The sequence below is a fragment of the Phaethon aethereus genome (genome assembly GCF_964289735.1).
Source record: "Phaethon aethereus genome assembly, chromosome: 5".
Classification (NCBI taxonomy): Eukaryota; Metazoa; Chordata; class Aves; order Phaethontiformes; family Phaethontidae; genus Phaethon; species Phaethon aethereus.
Window position 1 is genome coordinate 9,122,238 of NC_138579.1, and position 16,873 is coordinate 9,139,110.

General features: G+C 41.2%; 1 protein-coding gene across 1 annotated transcript in view; it reads left to right on the forward strand.

Annotated features, from left to right (window-relative positions):
* Nucleotides 1-487: 487 nt before the first annotated feature.
* SYNE2 (spectrin repeat containing nuclear envelope protein 2) overlaps nt 488-16,873 on the forward strand; it is a gene marked incomplete at its 5' end in the record, with an annotated part of 187,650 nt that continues 171,264 nt past the window's right edge. The window contains 10 exons of the mRNA XM_082000771.1: nt 488-566; nt 9,395-9,456; nt 10,430-10,525; nt 10,791-10,868; nt 10,962-11,054; nt 12,296-12,477; nt 14,309-14,505; nt 14,981-15,081; nt 15,836-15,937; nt 16,708-16,845. Coding sequence (XP_081856897.1) covers nt 488-566; nt 9,395-9,456; nt 10,430-10,525; nt 10,791-10,868; nt 10,962-11,054; nt 12,296-12,477; nt 14,309-14,505; nt 14,981-15,081; nt 15,836-15,937; nt 16,708-16,845 — 1,128 coding nt within the window. The remainder of the gene's footprint in view (nt 567-9,394; nt 9,457-10,429; nt 10,526-10,790; nt 10,869-10,961; nt 11,055-12,295; nt 12,478-14,308; nt 14,506-14,980; nt 15,082-15,835; nt 15,938-16,707; nt 16,846-16,873) is intronic.

Below are 16,873 nucleotides of genomic sequence, written 5' to 3' on the forward strand. Positions count from 1 at the left end.
CCTAAATTGTTTCCATTCTCCAACAATTATCTAGATAGGAAGAGATAAATGAAAAGTACAAAGCTTTAAAGAAAACCTTTGAGGTTTGGCAGCAACAAATCTGCAGAAGGCACTGTGAGCCTTTGTCAACCTGGCTTTCTCAAAGAAAGCAACTGTCTTTGAATTTTCCTAACCCTAGTGCTTGTGTTTTCATGGCAAGACACACTGCGATCCATGGTTTGTGTTGCAGAGTACTGTCGGCCACCATTAGAAAAGAAACAAGGGACCAAAACTTGGATTCACTCAGTAGGAACATTTGCTTTATTCTGTATGAGCTAAGGAAACAGCGTACCAAGGGAAGAAAACCCACAAAACCCCACGTGTCTCTGCACACACTTGAGGATCTTTGATATCATCAGTTTTAATGTAAAACTGTGCTGATTTTCCTCTTCTTTTTTTTTATAATTTCAGTTTGGAAATTGATTAAAGAATCTCGATAGGATTTAATATGGCATCAAAGCAGTCATCTCCCTCAACAGAGGAGCAGGCTTCCTCCGAAATAGATGATCTCTATCTGTCGCTGCAAGGTAAGTTACTGTAGTTTTCTGCGCCTTTTTAATGTAGGTTTTTGGCAAAAACGTGTAACTGTGCAAAACTTGAAGGGAATTCTGAGAAACCTGTTAAAACTAGCATTGTGATCAGTGTGGTTAGTTGCTGTCTGTGCTTCTTTGCAGATGCTTCTGTGTTTCATAAGAGATGCTTCAGCAGTGAAATGAAAGATAAATAACTGCTCTCATAGTGCTTTCTCATGGTATTTTCAGAGCTGTTGCCTTATTTGGTACAAATGTGCTCACTGGTTCTTATGCTTTGTTATTCAGAATATGTGTTACTGTAAACTGTTTTCAAGGGAACCACCGGCATGAAAACAGTTATGCCATTTCATTAGTTTCCTTGTTTTCAGTTTGCTGACAATTAGGTGGTTGCATTAAGCTGTCTTAATGAGGCTAGTAACTATAGCACTATTTGATTTAATTTTACTTGTTTTTCTGTTCTTACTGACGTATCCCCTGCACATGTAGAAAGACAGCTTGTGGCTAAAACAATTTTTGTGGCTTCTAAACAAATTTCTTACAGGTCAAAGTCTTTCACCCTTGCTTGCCATGAGTTATAACTTGTTAAGGAAGTGCTTACTGGCTGATGTTGAATTGTTCCAATTTAATGGCAGCTACCTGGACAAGTGATGACGAGTGCATCAGAGCTGGCCTCTCAGATAGGCTTTCTGGGTTTTCCTTAATCATGTGTTGAGTTCTCGTCTATAAGAATTTTCTGGGAAGGCTGATTTTCCTCTAAACATATTCATGAAAGCATTCGTGGTGGCTATCAAGGAGGCCAGTCCAGGCAGCAGGACTAGCACTGCTAGAAAGCCTGTCTTTGATGTGTTTAGAGCCTGGTTATTCTAGGATGGATGGGCTAAGTCATGTTTCCACAGAGCTATTTCCTTTTAGCTCACTTGCAATGAAATTACTATGGTACTTAGTTGAGAGAAAATATCATTAAAACAGATGGTGCAAAAGAATATTCTGCCAAGTCCCTTTTACGATCCATATTTGCACTAACATTGTCATTGTTTTGATGAGTGAGTGTTAACAGTGGTCTAAAACCAAATGTCTTTAATGGTGAATTTTCTGCCATTTTGCTTTGGTATTACTTTTTCAGCAGAGCAAGCAAAAACTCCTAGCAGACAGGAGCTAGTCTGACTGTTGCACCAAGCACAGCTTGTCAGACACAAACTTGTTGTGCCAGTCAAACTCAGCCTTCGGTAGAAAGACTAAGCTAGCTGTTGTCATGAAATGAGTTTGGAAAATGCTATCTAGCTTTAAGGCAGAGTGTGCTGAATTAAAGTTATTTGGGATTTTAGAATAGGGTTTTATTTTGAAATAATATTCATGCTATTTTCTGAAAAGTCAGACAGGTGTTTATGTGTCAGATAACAGTAAGGTTTTTTGGTCAATGTCTCGGTGAAAGCGCGCTGCTTATTAAAATTGAAATTAAATTTCTTTGCTGTAATAATTTGAGCTCCTAGGTTATGCTGGAATGAATACACTGCAAATCTGGGGCCAAGTTGTATGTGACTGTTGTAAAACATCCAGAGGTGTCCCTTAGAAGTGACATAAGCAATTTTTGTAATGATTAAAGATGCAACAAATGGTACAGACACATCTTGTGTATGGAGCTGTGACACTGCAGCATCTGCTCTGGGTCAAACAAGCAAATGGTGACACAGCTGTGATGAAGCACTGAAGACACATTCCCTGACATGACATAGTGAAACCATTAGTAAATCTAGCTGCAGATTTGTGGTAGCAAAATTGAAATAAGAATAATAGGGTCACTCCAGGAAAAGAGTTTTTTCAATAATAGGAATCTTGGGATGAGATTTGCAAAGCAGCGAGAGACTTTGATCACTTTAAACCTTCAGATTCACCTGGAGAAGTTTTCGAGAAATCTCAGATTCAAGTAATGGCTGCTTATAACTATTAGAAAAGCAGCTTAGTTTTTGGGTGTCTAAAGATGGATGTAAAACTGGTGATGATCTGCTCTTCAAATTGTTAAGATACAGCTTCAGAGACTATGTCCAGTTATGTAATACACAGCATAACAGGAGATCTGCATAAATAGTTGGTGCAGAAGGAAAAAGTAGGAGTGAGATCTAGTCTGGATTGCTCATATTTTAATCTACATTTAAATTCTTTGTGATCCAATCTTCTATTATTCCTGAAAAGCATCCAGTGGTGATAGAGCGCTTGTCTAGTCTGGTTAATTAGGACAAGATCTAATGTGCCAGTTGGTTTGGTCATATAACTTTGTGAAGATACATGCCTAAAAAATGTAACAAAATAGTTAGCTTTTTTTCTTCCCTACCATGTGTAAAACCAAACACATTTTAGGTAGGTTTGACTGTGATTTAAGTCTGTGAGTAGGACAGTACTTTTGGGAAGAAAAAGAAGGAAAGAGGGGAAGAACCTACTTAATTACTACTTAATAGCTCTTATTACTATACAAATCCTATTAAATTAATGTCGGTGGCTTAATACTGTAAAAACCTGCTTTTCATTTGGTTATGTCTAATCCTTTATGAATGATTTCTCTTCAAGTGAAATTGAAAATACAGTGATATGTATGCATGGATTTTTGTTGTGCATCTTGTAGTAGATTGCACTCATGTCCGAGTAAAGGAGGGTATCTCTCTGAGACCCACTTAATTCATCCAGAGGTCAGGCAGACTCCTCATTCTTGCTCAGCATTTTTTTTTCTTCTAGCTGTATGCCTTATCTGTTGGGATCAGTATGTTACTACAGCTACCAATTCTTTTTTCTTTAATCAGAATGATAAAAAAAGTCCGTTAAATGTTTATTATGAGTTTTCAGGGGTGACTTTTACAAATTGAAACGCTCCCATAGGAGCTGCACTGAAATTTATGCCCTGTTTATGCTGCCTGAGTGAGGAGCTGGTCCGCAGTTCCTGTAACTGCGTGGCATGTGACGGAGCTGATGGCACTGGAGAGGCAACCGACACATGAGACTGCCAAAAAAAAAAATCAGTCATGGGTATTTTTGTCTGTTTCTCATGCCTAATGAAAAAAATAGATTGTGTAGTTGTATAAATGTATTCTCTACCAGATAAATTTTGATTTATTAAAGGCAGGTGCATAACTGGTTAAAAACTGGCATTAAAATGCCTGAGCGGATGGCTTCTGAGGCACCTGTATAGGGCACTGAAGGCCACGTTGCTCAAACCCTCACTTCACTGTGGATTTTCTTTAAAATGTTAGAAAACCACTTAAGCCCTTATCGTTAAAAGTATGTTGACGTCTAAATGATATGATTTACTACCTTTAAGAATTTAACCTGCAACCTCTGTCTATGCCCCCAAGTAGTACAGTGCCTCACTTCACGGGCTGTTGTGGCACTACAGTGGTGATTTAGAGCTGCGCCAGGATCCTGGCAACGTGAAGAGCGAAAGCGTTTAAGAAAGCCAGGAGGGCAAAACTCAGCATGAACAAGCTTCTTGAGTTAGCAGTACTTTTGGTAAATTGGATAATTTGCTTTCAAAAGGAAAAGGAGGTTGAAAGGAATAGTGTAGAAAGGAAAAGCTCCCACTTGCTGCACAGACTGGTAGTAGTTAATTAATTAATATTTATACAATATTTGGATTTGAAAAGACCCACCCCTGTATAAATATTTTCATCATCTTCACTGGGCTTTGGATAAACTTCTTAATCTTGACTGTGTTTGTTTTTAATGGCTTAACACCATGTTGCAGAACATAAATGCTGGAAATAACTCTTTTCCCTGATTTCCTGTCTGCAGAAAATGAAACTGTTACTGGGTGGAAGGGAAGGGACTCTGCAAAGGGCTCAGTCGTGAGCCCTGGGTTGGCAAGTATCTAACGGTTCTTCTGATAGTTCCTACCATTTATAGGGTGTACCTGCTTGGTGTTTTAGTTCATACTAGCAGTGATGTCTTGAAGGAGCTCTCCCAGTTACCCCTGCTAACCATGCTTTGGTTCATTTTGCTGAGCCGCCAGGGAGTGTGGAAGTGGTTATTTTGAATGAAACTGAAATAAATGCTCCAAGAAGGTACCATGGCTGTCTGTGGGCATTCAGGCTAGAACTAGTCCAACACAACTTTTCTTCCCTACACACGTGGTGGGTACACTATGTCCTGAACACAAGATCTTTCGTCTGCTGATCTGTTCCTGTTGAGCTGCGCTGATTGCTACTGTAGACGTAGCCTCAGCTGACCTGAATGGTGAAACGAAGATATAAAAATATTATACACAAGAGGTAATTCCTTCTGGTGAAACAGAGATGGGGAGATGACAGACAGGTTTGTGCTCATTAATTTCAAATAATTGTTTAAAATTTTTTTTTTTTTGTAAGAAAAAAGCCACACAGTTGTAAATGGTTCACTGACAGTGATGTAGTAGTCCTCTCTGTAGAAGAAAACCTCTTTGCTCTTTGACGAGCATGGGCAGACAGGCTACATCTGTTCTGCTGAGGTTTGCTTCCCCCAACTCCTTGCCGAGGGAGGGGACTGTGCTTTCCCTGGAGCTGCCATCTCCAACCTTGGGAAGGGAGGCATGAAAGGCGACAGAGGAGAGGATATTAAGTCTGGCTTTTCTGTATCACTGTTAAAGGAAGGCTGAGGGTAAAACCATGGCTGGCAGCGCTCCTGCTCTCCTCTTCCTCCTGGGAGAGTTCAGCACCGCTGTGGTCCCTGCCATGTCCCCATGCTCCAGACCTTAATGATTGATTTGTAGCACTTGTTAACAGCTCATTACTAGATAAACCTGTCATTGTCCAGCGGTGTCTATTGATTTTTGGGCAGCCTATGTGGTGACACCCTGCTTCTATGTGTTATTCCTCCCTAAAGACTTGTTCTGAAGAGTAGCGTTAAAACACAGGGCAAAATGTGGTACATTCTGGGTGTTTTCAGATTAGCAGGTTCTTAGTTTGTTCTCTCAGATCCAGTCTTTGGCCTGGTGAGTTTTGGCCTGAAGTGAAGGAAATGATTGGGGTGGGGCGGGGGGGGGGGGTGTGTGTGATAGCTTTTTTTATTCTGGGTCAGTGACATTTTGAAAATTAGGGCAAGAGAAAACCAAGGTCACTTAGAGACCTATAAAAAGGCCTAACAAAGAATCCATTCATCCTCATAAAAATAAAAATCCGTATTAATTAACCACGTGGTAGTGATAAGAATTTGAGAGCTTGATTAAATCATTCGCGCCTTTGAGCAGTAGAGTCAGAGAGGAGCCGAGTGGGAAAACACAGCCTGAAAATTGCAATACAACTGCCTGCCATGGTGCCAGAAGCACATCTGTACAGAGATGTGTGTTGTGTGGCCTGGATGGAAACAGAGTGACTCCTGCACTACAGTCTGGGGAAATATTGGCAAGCATGGAGTTTTGTTATTAACTCAGGAGGAGATTTCATTAAGATTATTTATTTGGGTAGGAAAATAAGCCACATGGCAGCTGAGGCAGCAGCTGCTTGGAAGGCAGCCTGGTGGGTTGCACTAGGCAGCAGCTGTAGCTTTGGGAGGGTGTAAGGTGTGCTTAGGTGTGTGCAGTGAAATAACTGCCTTGTACTTTTGCCAGGTGAGATATTTGCCTGAGAGCTGCCCACGTGAATCAAACTTGCAGTATCTGGCCCGTATTGCACAATGGAGCACGCTAACATGGAGAGATTCAACCAAAACAAGACCAAATGTCCTCATCCTAGCCATCTTTTTGTAACCAACCCCAAAAGCGAGTTTTCCGAATCAGTAGCGGTAGTGTGTGTTTGGCAAGAGTTACAGCTGGAAGCATCACTGGCGTCAGGCAAAGTAGTTAATATTTGCTTTCTGTCCCTTTTCAAGTGTCAGCAATGCCAGCCTTGCCTGCCCGATAAAATTCAGCGCAGCTACTCAATAATCGCTCATTGGGTAATTGGAACGGCTCCCGCATGGGTGTTCAAGCAAAGGGAGTGGTTGGGTCCTGTGCTAACATGACCCATGACATGCCATGCTATTTATGTCCTCCTTGTGAGCGTTGCCATGTTGATTGGTCTGTGTGGCATGCTTGCACTTATTTTCCGTTTTCCAAACAAGACAGAGTTTTGAGATTGCATTTTTGTCAGTGTCTTTAAGACTGCCCTTATCTTACTGTTCATCATGATCTCTGTGATACTTAAAAAGAAGCGTAAAACAATCCAGCAAGCAGGGAAAATCGACTGTTTCATGCTCCGACAGGATCATAGCGTTACAGATTAGAGGACTATTGATAAATGTGTGAGCTAGAGGATGCAAAACAGCCCGCGACGTACGTAACACGTGAATGTTTTTCTTGCCGCTTACCCGCCTGGTGAAGCAGAAGGAGGTCTGTGGGTTGGGTGATGGGTTTAGAAGCAGGAGGCCTCATTATCCTTAAGCGGCTTGCTCTGCTCCGTGCGCTGATGAAGCTCTGCGCAGCAAGTGCTTCAGGCTGTCTTGCATGATGGAAAGCCACCCAGGACTGGGGCTTGTGTTTGCCAAATTCCCAGAGCGTAATAAAGTGTGGGACATTTTCATCTGAGTGGCATTTTCATTTGCATGGTCAGAGCAGTCAGGATTAAATTTCCCTCCCCCTGCAAAGGGCTTGATATTTTTGGTACATCTCATCCTGCCCAGTCTACAAAAACATACTTATCTGTTGCTGAATAGTCTTGCACTTGCTCTATGATATCAAACTTACCTTCACATTAATCTTTTGTGCAAGAGCATGCTTTCAGAGGCAGCAGAGATCCTCTGCTCCCACCCCATCTCCCAGATTTGTTTCTTCTTGCAAGCTGATGGCCTGCTCAGAGCCTCTGCTGCCTCTCCCGTGCGGTGGGAGGATTTACCCCAGCTGCGAAGTGGGCAGCGAGTACCCCCGCAGCTGCATTGCCCACCATCTCTCTCCAGGCCTGGGCCGTGCACACTGCCCTACCACCTGCCGCTCCTCAGGGAGCTGCGCTGGGGCCATCATGCAGGACACGCTGTCCTCTCCTATCCTTCTGGCGGGGCAGTGGGGCCAGAACCCCATCCCATCTGCATCCCCGTGTGCAGGAGCTCCGAGCCTCTGTGTCGCCATGACCCCGGCGCCCAAAGCCCCATCTTCTGGCCTCTCAAAGCAGTCCCTCCTGCCACTCGGCGCCGCGGGGAGGGTGCCTCGTGCTTTCTCTCTGCTTTGCACCTCTCCCACCTTGCAGGCTTTGCCTCTCTGCTGCCTGCAACGAGAGGCAGGAGCACTGCAGGCCGGCTCCTGGGACGGCTGCCTGTAACCACCCATGGAGAGGCTGGTGCCCACCTCAGTCCTCAGAGGGAAGGGCTGGGACAGCTGTGCAGCTGGCATGGGCCAAAGATGGTGGTTTGGGTGACCGAAACATCAACTCTTCTAATTGTATAAGCTTGCCTTCCTTTAGTTAATAGTCTGTTTGACCTGCTTTGAAATGTCTGGGCTATTAACAACCAGTGCGGCCTTTTGGGTTTGCATTCAAATGGGGAAGAGGGAGGAGATGACCACCCTTCCACAGCTCCCGGTAGGTCCCTTGAGAGGGGGTGGGTACTGCTTTTTTGGCCAGTTTTTTGGGAAGCCAACCCCAATGTTTGCAGTCAAAGCTGATGTGGAAGGCAGGAAAAAAAAGTTTGTGTTCACACCTGCTCTCAGGAGCCATTGGGATGGCTGCTGGTGCAGCGCCTGTGCAGCAGTGAGGCCTGGAAGGCCGTGATCTGAGGGACCAACACCTCCTGCTGTTACCTCAGGCATGTATACAGACGTGCAGCAGGGACGTATGGTTTGGTGGTGGCGTGTCTTGGGCATGAGGTGGGTTTGTGGGAGGGAGCGTGGGCTGAGGAGTCGTGTGATCCACTGGCCGTGACCAGGGACGGGGCTGGGGAGCTGGTCCGGTCTGCCTCTGCTGCTCACGCTCTGCTTCGCCTTTTGGGGGAACTGGACTTTTCTTAATCTCTGCTAGCCGTGGAGAAAGGCTTTCGCCTCTCTTGATCTCTACTCTGGTGCAAGAAACAGTTTAAATATTCTGATTTTTGAAACATGGGCTTAACCAGCTTCCTGTCTCCCTTCACAGCTGCTGGTAGTTTATTGCTGTGTACCAGCCTGAAGGACCTGGGTGAAGAGCTGGGTGTCTGTGTGACCAGGGCATGCTTTGAGTCCCATTTCACCATTTTTTTTACTGGGGCACAAGTTCAAGCACTCCCTTCTTCTTCCCTCCTATTTTAAGATTCTGTGTGCCCCTGTTTGGCCAGATTAACAGTCTGCATTCCCCAGGGAGGGCCCAGCACTGAAAAGGATGCTGTTAGAGGGTATAACCCCTGATGACATCCTCATAACTCTGCTCAGCCCTTCACTAAGCCAAGACATCCTGTTGTGTGGCTTCACCTACAAATTTGCATTAATCACCTAACTCCATTCTCCATCCTGGTCTCATCACCCAAACCCATGCACAGACTTTCCCCAATTTCAAGAGTGGCTGTTGTACTGACAATGGCCCTGAGTCTTTCAAGAAACATTTAGGAACGGATGGAGTTATTCTAGGCATATTGCTCTGTCAGATGATGTGTTCACACCTCTGCTTGCATTTGCTGAGTGTTTGAGAAAAACCTTCATTAGTTGCTCAAGCTCTGTGCTTGATGGTTCTAGAGGTCCTGGCAGTATCATCTCTGCAAGCAAGAAGATATCAGCTCTAAAATAAGAGTTAAGAAAGACTAATATTAAATTGTATCTTAATATCTGGAAGAACGGACCTTAGGTTTGAGATGGATGCCATGTGTCTTTTTGAGAAAGAGGAATAAAAACAGATCATTTTTTCTATTGACCTTTTTTTCTTTTTTTTTCCCAGTGCAGCGAGAGTTTACACAGAAGAAAACCTTCACTAGCTGGATAAATTCAATACTGGCAAAGGTAAGAAGGGGATTCTTTAGGAAAGACACTCCTTTTGCCTTTTTGATTTGGATGTGCTGGATGGAGATTACATTTTTTGGGAATAAACAAAATTAATATAAGATTTTAGGTACTGACTGGAAAAAGTAGCCCCTGGCAAGCATTTGTTTAATAGGTGTAACAGCATTGTATTGGTGATTGTCCAAGGACATTTATAAGAGACGGTTTGTAAGTAGATGACAGTATCCTTCTTGTTGATGTGGTAAAACATACTTATGTTGGGTTGTGGCACACGTCTCAGGTTTTTATGAGGTTCTGTGTTTATGATTAGTTTTACTGTGTTTAGGTAGGTGTTATTCTATTATGCAATCTAAGAACATGAATTTAATGGAATGGCCTGAGTGACTGGTAAGTATTAAGACAAACTACATACTAGTGTAGGTGCTCTTTAAGCTTTCACAAAACTGCTCATGCAGCATGTGCTGGGGCTCTGACTTGCTCAGGTAATTAAAAAAAAAATCCTGCTTTGGTCCCTCCTTGAGCAGAAGCTGCTGAGCTCATGATAGGTTTATGTTGTCCACAAGTGTGTGAAAAGAGTGAGAGTTCAGTTATTCAGCTCTATAGTCAAATTTGTACTTGGGGTACGTTGATTAAGAAGTCAAAATATGAATTAACTGCTTTTTTTAACTTTCCCTTTTTCAAGTTTTGCAATCTTTTGCCATGTATCTCCTTGAAAAGTAAAAATACTTGAAAATGAGGCCTAAAATAACACTTATAGAACTCAGAGGCAAGACGAAGGGGAATAAGAGACAAACCTAATAATGGGTTAGAAGCAGCAGAATATGGCTGATTAGATGCAGGATTTATATTTCAGCTTATTGAAAAAATAAAGGATGCTAAACACTTTTTTTAACAACAGAGTAATCTGAGATGTTCTGTGTTGAATTTGAAATGGCAAAAGATGATGTGACAAGCATTGAAATTTATTTTGCAGCATACACCTCCTTCTGTTATCTCAGACCTATATACAGACATACAGCAAGGGCATTTGCTTTTGGATCTGTTGGAAGTGCTTTCAGGTCAACATCTGGTAAGACATAGTAATAAAAATATTACCTCAATCCTTCATCATATCCAGCAAAGATTTCTGGATATACTTAATTATAAGCATATGAATGATCCCTCTGGAGTCAGAGCTGTTTGTAAGTAACTTATTCTTACACCACTGACACTGAAACACTGAAGTGAGTTGATCCAAAGTAAATTGTGAATCTTCACAGGACTTCCCTTACTAAAATATAAAATAAAATTAATTTTTACAGCTGAGGATGTAACCTGTTCTTTTTGCTTCGCAGCCACGGGAAAAAGGATTTAATACTTTCCAGTGCAGAAGCAACATAGAAAATGCTTTGACATTTTTAAAGAGCAGATCAGTGAGTATTAACTTCAAAATTCACAACTAAAGCAACTTTAGCTGGTGGAACATTTTCTTTGTTAACAATGATCCTTTTTTTTTTTCCCCCTAGCTCAAGCTCATAAATATTCATGTTGCTGACATTATTGAAGGAAAACCTTCCATTGTGCTTGGCCTAATTTGGACAATTATATTTCATTTTCATGTAAGTATTTCAGCGATGTAACAGAGTTTTAGTAGAGGGAAAAAGCACAAAAATGTGTTGACTCATGTGGTTGCCAAATGAGATTAATTAGTACAAAGCAGAAGATTATTTTCTGATATCTTGAAGTGACGGCTCAGGGAGGAGACACACCAGTGCATCTTGCCTGTGTCTCTGAGCTGCTTCACCAATGCAATGATGGCATTACATCTGGATGAACAGTATCTATCTGCAAATGGTGGGAAGGAAAGACATTGAGATTTTTTTTAAGTAACCAGTTAAAAAATAGGCTAAATTCTGCCTATCTGTCTAAGGCTTGTAATGGTTAAGCTCCAAATAGAGCAAATAGTGCAGTGGCTCACATCCACTTCCCTCAGAGGCAGCCCCTCTCTTAAGTGTTGGCTGTGCGCAGAATGTGTAATTCTTGCTATTATTTTTTTCAGTACCGGGTGTTTGAAATAACATGAAGGCTGTCGTAGTGATGTTACTTATAAAAGATACTGATGCTGTCTCTTGTGTGGCATGAGGTTATGGGGAGGAGGGGTGTTTGAAAGCACAGGGACTTGCTTTAATCATGTTGTAGGACTGTAGAGGATGATGGAACCAAACTGTCTTCTAGCAAGAATGCGTCAGTGAATTAACATAAGTGTACTGGGGGTGAACTGGTGACAGACGGGAGAGAGACAAGAAGCCAAGTTATTTAACAGTGTTAGATGTAGCCTGCTTTTTTCTTGGTAGAGGTACTTGGATGCTGAAGGTTCTTGTGCTGCACATAGACGTATGCATTATCTTTTTACCTAAACCAAACTCCTTTAACCAAATGTAGATCTCTAAGGTCTATTGAGTAGGTTTTCCTGCATGCTGAGTGAGCAGGCAAACTCTGAGCATGCCTAATATATGACACTGTTGACCACAGAAAACACAGCTGCCACCAGCTGCTCTCACTGGTAGGAGTAGAAAAGCGCATTGCGTGAGAAGGTCCCTTCATGCCCCTGCTGGTACCCACAGTATAACAAGGAAGTCTTTGGGTGAATATTTCCTGCTGTAAAATCACCTAAAGATGGAAATTCAGCTTGAAGTAATTCTGGTTGAACAGATTAAAAAAACCTGATCTGATCTTTGGGGGCAGGGAACTACTATTACAGCTGTGACTAAGTCCTTTCTAATTCTCTGTGGTTTTCTGCAATTGATGTCTTGGTAATTTTTCACTGAAGCCTGATTAATTCTCGCATCATCTCTGATAGATTGAAGAACTTGCCCGGACGCTTGCTTGTGCTTACAATCAGCCTTCACTTGATTGTTCAAGTGCTGTTGACTCCTCTCCAAAGGCAAGCCGATCAGCGAAAAAAAGTGCTAAAATTAAGGAACGGTGGAAGATCTCTGCTACAAAGGCTCTTTTGTTGTGGGCAAAAGAACAGTGTTCACTGTAAGTTCCATCCAAGACTTATAAATAGTATGTTACATGTTGTATTTGCTGTTTTCCTCTAAATGTGGTGATATTTTCCCCTGTTTTTTTGACATTACTTAGTGACAGCTTAGCAGAAAATCCTTTAGATTTCAGATGATGTCAGTAGTTTTAGCATCAATCAGGCCCTAACTGTTTTGACATGAGCCCTTTAAATATAAAACCATGAAGCTAATCCAACTAATAAAATCACACACAGAATTACACAGAATCACTAAGGTTGGAAAAGACCTTTAAGATCATCAAGTCCAACCATTAATCCAACACCACCATGCCCACTAAACCATATCCTGAAGTGCCACGTCTGCACATTTTTTGAACACTTCCAGTGATGGTGACTCCACATACCACAATGTAAACAGAGTTGTTTGGCTTTTCTCTTTTCGGGGCTTCTGTGATAAGTCTCGTGGAATGTTTACATGATTTGCTAGTTTTAATCCTCATAGTTGGCACTAGTTAATGAAGTTTCAATAACTTTTTTTTTTTTTAAATGGAAAATGTAGGATTTCTAGGATTCCTACATCTCCTGTTTTTCTGGCAAAACACTGCATGATCCCCAAGAAGGAGCCTAGTCCTAGAGGTCCTAGTCCCCAGTTCTAACAAGATGTTTGCTTATGCTTGATGTACAGATAGCTCTGTTGATTTCAGTGGGAGTATTCACAGCGCACAATCTAGAACAGATACAGGTATTTCTTGCTTTACGTTTTCTTCAAGGGCTACTGCTTCGCTCCAGGACGTTTCACATATGTTTTGCAATAATATCAGTCCTTTCTGTCCAGCTCTTCAGTTGCTTTATGTTCTAATAACATCCTACTAATATTCCATGTTGTAAGTGGGAGATGAAGGTCTTCATCAGCACATCAGACCCCTTCTGCTGGGAGAATGTTTTGAGGCACTGAAGTTTCCCTTTTAGCTGTGCTTTATCAGGACAAGATTGATTGGCATGTAAAAAACAGCTCTCTGTCCATTTATTCTTCCTCTTTCTTTTGCTTGTTTTTCTTCTTCAGCAATATTGTTGTATGTTTTGTAGCATCCTTTCTGAACTGTTGATTACGTTGAATGATTTTGTTATCAGTGAATCCTATAGTTTTTTGGTAAAAGAACAAATCTTGTAAGTCCTGGCCCATTGTTTTGTAACTAAATTTGATCACCTGAAACCCCACACCTTTTCCATGCTGTGACATACTGATACTGGGCTGTTTCCAGAAAGTTGTCCCAGAATTCACTGTGGCTTGCAGAGCTGGGGACCTCACAGCACTGTCCAGGTACTGGTTAATAGAAGATGTTTAAATACAAAGCTAAATAAGAGAAAAAGAAATATTTTTCCTGCAGTAATAGATCACTTTTAAGGTCTGTATTTTCTAAAATGCCAGAGGTGATTCCAATACTTCGTGCCCTTACAGGAAAATACCTACAAGTTCTTCAGTGCTTTGCTTGTTGTTGTTTTTCCATCCCATAGAATGCATAGATACTGAGCACAAAGGTTATGTTCAGAAGGGATATTGGATCAGCAAGGCTTTATCTTCAGAATGCAACATAAGAGAAAAACACTGAGTCGTTTTGCAAAAACAGTTTAAAAATATATAATTGTAGTGTATAGTATAATTGGTAGTACTGGCTATATTGTTGTCTGACCCAGCTTCTGCAGAAGTTCAGTGGCAAGGTTCTCTATATCTCCTTGGATTTGGTTCATACTCCATTTTACTGATTTTATATTCTTTTTCTAAATTTGTACTCAGGACATCTGAGGAAATGGGCTATGACATTTTCTTTCTAATCATTTTTGGTATAGGCATGGCTCTATCAGTGTGACTGATTTCAAGTCAAGCTGGCGAAGTGGGCTGCCTTTTTTAGCCATCATCCAAACCTTGCGACCAGGTCTAGTTGATTTGGAGAAGGCAAAAGCTAGAAGCAATAAAGAAAACCTGAAGGAAGCTTTCAGAATTGCAGAACTGGAGCTGAATATTCCACGACTTCTTGAACCTGAAGGTAAATGACCTGCTTTTTTAAAATCTTTGTTATCAGGAGTGAGATTAATATAATCCTATATGTGTTGACTTGTAATACAGGAAAAAGTAAGACTGTGCTTAAGTTTGAAATGGAACATTGATCTTTACTGTAATGCTGAAACCTGAGGTTCTTTATTTTATTACACCGACTGTACTTAGGACTTGTAGGATTTTTGAATTGGCAGCAAATGCAGGAACAATATGGAGAAGAAAGGATATGAAACTTTCCTGTTCGTGGGAGAAACTTTTTCATTAGTTAATCATGTTATATTAAAATATTCCCAAGGAAAAAAATGTTCATTACATATTAATTTCTGTCAATGGTATGTTAACTGAGCTGCTGCAAAATAAACATGTTTATGGTAATGTGTTTTAATAACTGCAGTATAGCGTATAATTATGTGATCAGGCCTGGAGGCTGCATCATTATGTAAATTGTGTATTGGCTCTTGTAGATGTTGACATTATGAATCCGGATGAAAAATCAATCATGACTTACGTGGCTCAGTTTTTACAATACTCCAGGAATTTGTGTGAGTCTGAAGAAGACATGCAGGTATGTCATGTGGTTTATCACTGAGGCATTTTCAAATGAATGTGCATCACGGATGCCAAGGATATCAGTATTTTCTTTGCCCAGTTTATAACCTGGCTCAGTAACAGTTAGATAGTAGATCTTCTGATTCAGCTACTGACAGGGCTGAATTGGCTTGAACCTTCTGATGCTTCTGTGTGGTAGTCAAGACTCAATGTGGTAGATTTTTGATGATACAGGTGGAATTTCTGTGTAGGTTGTCTTATTTTTTCATTTAACTGTTACAGAGAACATCTGCAACCCTGGTTGTCTTCATCCGTGCTGTGAAGTCTGCATGTAAATGTTGGGGCAGAGGCAGACAGATTTGCAAATGTGCAGAACAACCCAGCTTTAAATTTAATAGCACATGTAAAATAGACAGAATTTGTCACTCACAGATCGTACTGGTTGGAAAACCAAGTTTTCTGTTCTCTATATTCTCCTGTAAGAGTTTATGTATTATTTGGTTAGTCACATACCTCCATAGTGATAATCTCCTTTCAATAGGACTGCAATCAGGCTCTTTAAGATTTAAAGGTTTAAAACTTTGGTTTTGCTTTAGAATAGTGCCTGACCCAAAACTCAGTATACCAAGTCCCCAGGAGTTATTATTTGTTTTTCAATAGCTTTGAACAGGGTTTATCATACACTCGATGTGTGATGTTTTATGGCACAACGTAAATTAAAAACAAGGCTTGCAAAATGGAAAGATGAAATTTTCTGCTCCAATTACCAGGAAAAAGTAAGAGAAGCCGTGAGCTGGTTGGCTGCACAGGAGAAGAAGTTAGCAAAGTTGCTAATCGACACAGAGAATGAAACATATTGCCAGAAGTACAAAGTAAGTTGCATTGCATATTTAACTGCTTCTGGAAAATGAAATATTAAAAATATTCCCAGAAATATATCTTTTCATCTTCATTGCCTAAACTGAAGAGTTAAATAAACTTTTAAACAACAGTTGGAAATCTGACAATGAATGTGGTAAATGCCCTCAAATGGTTGAGATAAGGATAGGATGAAATTCCTTCTATTAGGAAACAGATATATGCTGCTTGGCTTCTGAGCAGAGCAAGCTTTTTTGGAGAGAGTAAAGTAGTGTCTTTTAATTAATTGACATAGTTGACGACTTGCACAAGATTCAAGCACGTAGGCCCTTTACAGGGTCACCTTCGCCATTTCTGTGATAATAACAACAGTAGGTTTTACCCGACTGATGGTGTAGAGGAGTAGTTGAAATGTTGGCTATAGATTGTGCCTGAAGTAAAATTTCCTTTGGTTTATATTGTAGCCAGAGTTTGTAATAAAACGGCCCATGGGGTACTGTGAGGGAAGGAATTTTCCCTTTCTCTTGGTGGGAGGGGAGAACCATGTCCTGACTGCACTGACATTATATTAAATACAGATTTTGCTAGTGAATGGCACCTATAATTTCAGACCCAAACGCTGCCTGAAGACAAGTATGCCTCTTTCCTGCTATCTTGCCTTTCTGTGCATCGCACCCTTTGAAGTTAATGGAAGGCATACCAATGTGTTCAAAGGCAGTACTTGGCTCCATGAGCTTCCATCTGAAGTCTTCTTCTATGAATTACTCTTCCTTCTTATCCCTAGGAAATGATGTCATTTTTGGAAGTATTTAACCAAGAAAAAAAAACCTTTCTGCCTGTATTGTTATCAAAAATAAGTGAAGCTGAGCTGAACGAAGGCCAGCAGCAGATGAGAGAAGAGTGGGATAAACTGATCTCTCAGGTCAGAGACATTTCTAGCTCACCTTATT